The following is a 2,383-nucleotide window of genomic DNA, read 5'->3' as shown; positions in this document are numbered from 1 at the left end:
CATTGGGGAGCAGGAGTAGGTCTGGTGCTGCGGTCTCCGAAAGGAGACCTGATAGTGCCACCAGTTCGATGTGAGTTCAAGGCAACAAACAATGAAGCAGAGTACGAAGCCCTCATACTAGGGATGCAGATGGCATTGGACCTAAAAGTCAGGCGTCTGCAGGTATATAGTGATTCTCTGCTTATGTAAATCATGTCAATGACGCTTCTGCAGCCAGGGACTCCAAGATGATAGCCTACCTCAAGGTAGCCAAGGGGCTAAAACAGAAATTCAAGGACTTCAAAATAGTCCAAATCCCCAGGGACCAGAACGTGGAGGCTGATGCACTAGCAACCCTGGGGGCAACATTCAAACCAACGGAGCTATCCAGCATACCAATTGTACACGTCTTAAAGGCAGCTATCAAAAAACTGGTAGAAGAAGACATAGGAGAGCTGGAGGAGTAGCGGGATGCAAATCATGTAGATAGGTCAGAAATACTGGCAAGCACAGAACAGCAGCAACCTGACCCAGATTGGCGCATACCCTACATGGAATGGCTAGTGGAAGACAAGCTGCCAGAAGATAAAAGGGAGGTAAGGGGTTTCAAAATGAGAGCCTCTAGATTTGTACTAGTTGATAACGTGCTTTTGAGAAAGTCGCTAGCTGGACCCTACTTAAGATGCCTGGATAAGACAGAAGCACAGACTGTGTTGCATGCCATCCATAGTGGCGAATGTGGAAACCATGCAGGGGGCAGGAGTCTGTCAAACAAAGGTATAAGGCAAGGCTACTTCTGGGCCACAATGCGTGCAGATGAAGTAGAATATGTGAAAAAATGTGACGCCTATCATAGGTCAGCACCAATGATACATCAACCAGCGGAACCCTTGTATCCAATCATCTCACCATGGCTATTTATGACATGGGGAATGGATATAGTAGGCCCAATGCCCAGGACACCGGGGAACAGGTTGTACATGTTGGCAATGACAGACTATATTTCTAAATGGATAGAAGCTGAAGCACTCACTGAGGTAAAAGATAAGCAGGTAATCTCTTTTATCAAACGAAACATACTTTGCAGGTTTGGAATCCCATCAGAAATCATATGTGATAACCGATCACAGTTCGTGTCAGACAGCTATGAAGGATTCTGTGCTAGGTGGAATATTTCACTAAAAATATCAGCACGTAGAAACCCGCAGTACAATGGACAAGCTGAGTCAAGTAATAAAATTATTGTTGAAAATTTGAGGAAGAGGTTTGAGGAGTTGGGAGAAAAATGGGCAGACGAATTACCCCTGGTATTGTGGTCAGATAGGACAACCCAAAAAGACGGCGACATGCCAAACACCCTTTAGCATGGTGCTTGGAGCAGAGGTAGTGATACCGTTAGAGGTTCTGGTTCCCACCCACAGGTATGAATGTATGACGAGGGAATTGAACCAGACAGAAATGATCAGGAGCCTGGACACAATAGATGAACTAAGAACAAGTGCTCGGATATGCCTAGCCTCCTACAAGCAGTCAGTGGCTAGAAGTTACGACAAGAACGTAAGAATCAGGCTCCTGGAGGTAGGAGACCTGGTTCTCCGTAAAGTGTTCCAAAACACAAAGAACCACAAAGCTGGTAAATTTGCCCACAAATGGGAAGGTCCATACAAGGTGGAAGGATTTGTTGGCCATGGTGCGTATAGATTGATGACCATACAAGGTCAAATAATACACAAATCATGTAACATACTCTACCTGAAGAGGTATCACGTTTAATAATGCATGGAGTTTAGTGTACAGAGCTAGTTGAAAAACCCAAAAAAAAAACGGTAGTAGGCATACTACCAATTCTTACTATTTCTGCATTTTGCAAATTTTTGCTTTATTTCTGTTAAGACTTTTTCCTGTTTTTGAGACAATTGCTATTTGAGTTGCGCAAGTTCTGTGGCTTCCTGGGTTCAATGTTACTCTGGAACCCCATGAGACAGCATCAGGTACCCTACGCAGCCCTCTTGGCTTTTCCTTAATTTTTATCTTTGGTTTTCAAAGATGATTCTAAGCTCTTACCTCCATGGCACGTTAGGGGTGGTACAAACAACATTCACTCCTGAACGCGGGGTGACAAGGGACACGGCACTTCAATATACCCAACCTAATTTCTGAATCAGGCACCCTCACATTGCAGATAGTGGACACGAAAGGGAGCTCGGCCATAGCTCGGAGCTCATGCAGCTACCCCGGATAACACTCCCAAGGTAGCTACCGACACCGAGTACTCGATGTAGTCAGGGCCCCAGCATGCATGTAAAACAAGAAGGGAGTACAGGGACCGCCTGAGCAACCAGCATCCTGCAACACTCCAGTGGTCCTAGAATGACGATAAACTTACCTAAGGTACGCTCCTGTT

The 2,383-nt window shown here is 45.4% G+C and overlaps 1 protein-coding gene across 1 annotated transcript; it reads left to right on the top strand.

The window, feature by feature from the left end:
- Nucleotides 1-1,344: 1,344 nt before the first annotated feature.
- LOC141618704 (uncharacterized) lies at nt 1,345-2,003 on the top strand. The gene is made up of 2 exons (XM_074435791.1): nt 1,345-1,669; nt 1,873-2,003. Exons 1-2 carry the CDS (start codon nt 1,345-1,347, stop codon nt 2,001-2,003), a joined length of 456 nt encoding a protein of 151 aa, XP_074291892.1.
- The last annotated feature ends 380 nt before the right edge of the window (nt 2,004-2,383 follow it).

Source organism: Silene latifolia, chromosome X (genome assembly GCF_048544455.1).
Source record: "Silene latifolia isolate original U9 population chromosome X, ASM4854445v1, whole genome shotgun sequence".
NCBI classification, from domain to species: Eukaryota; Viridiplantae; Streptophyta; class Magnoliopsida; order Caryophyllales; family Caryophyllaceae; genus Silene; species Silene latifolia.
Note: the sequence above shows the minus strand (reverse complement) of the source record. Positions and strands in the feature narration are given on the sequence as shown.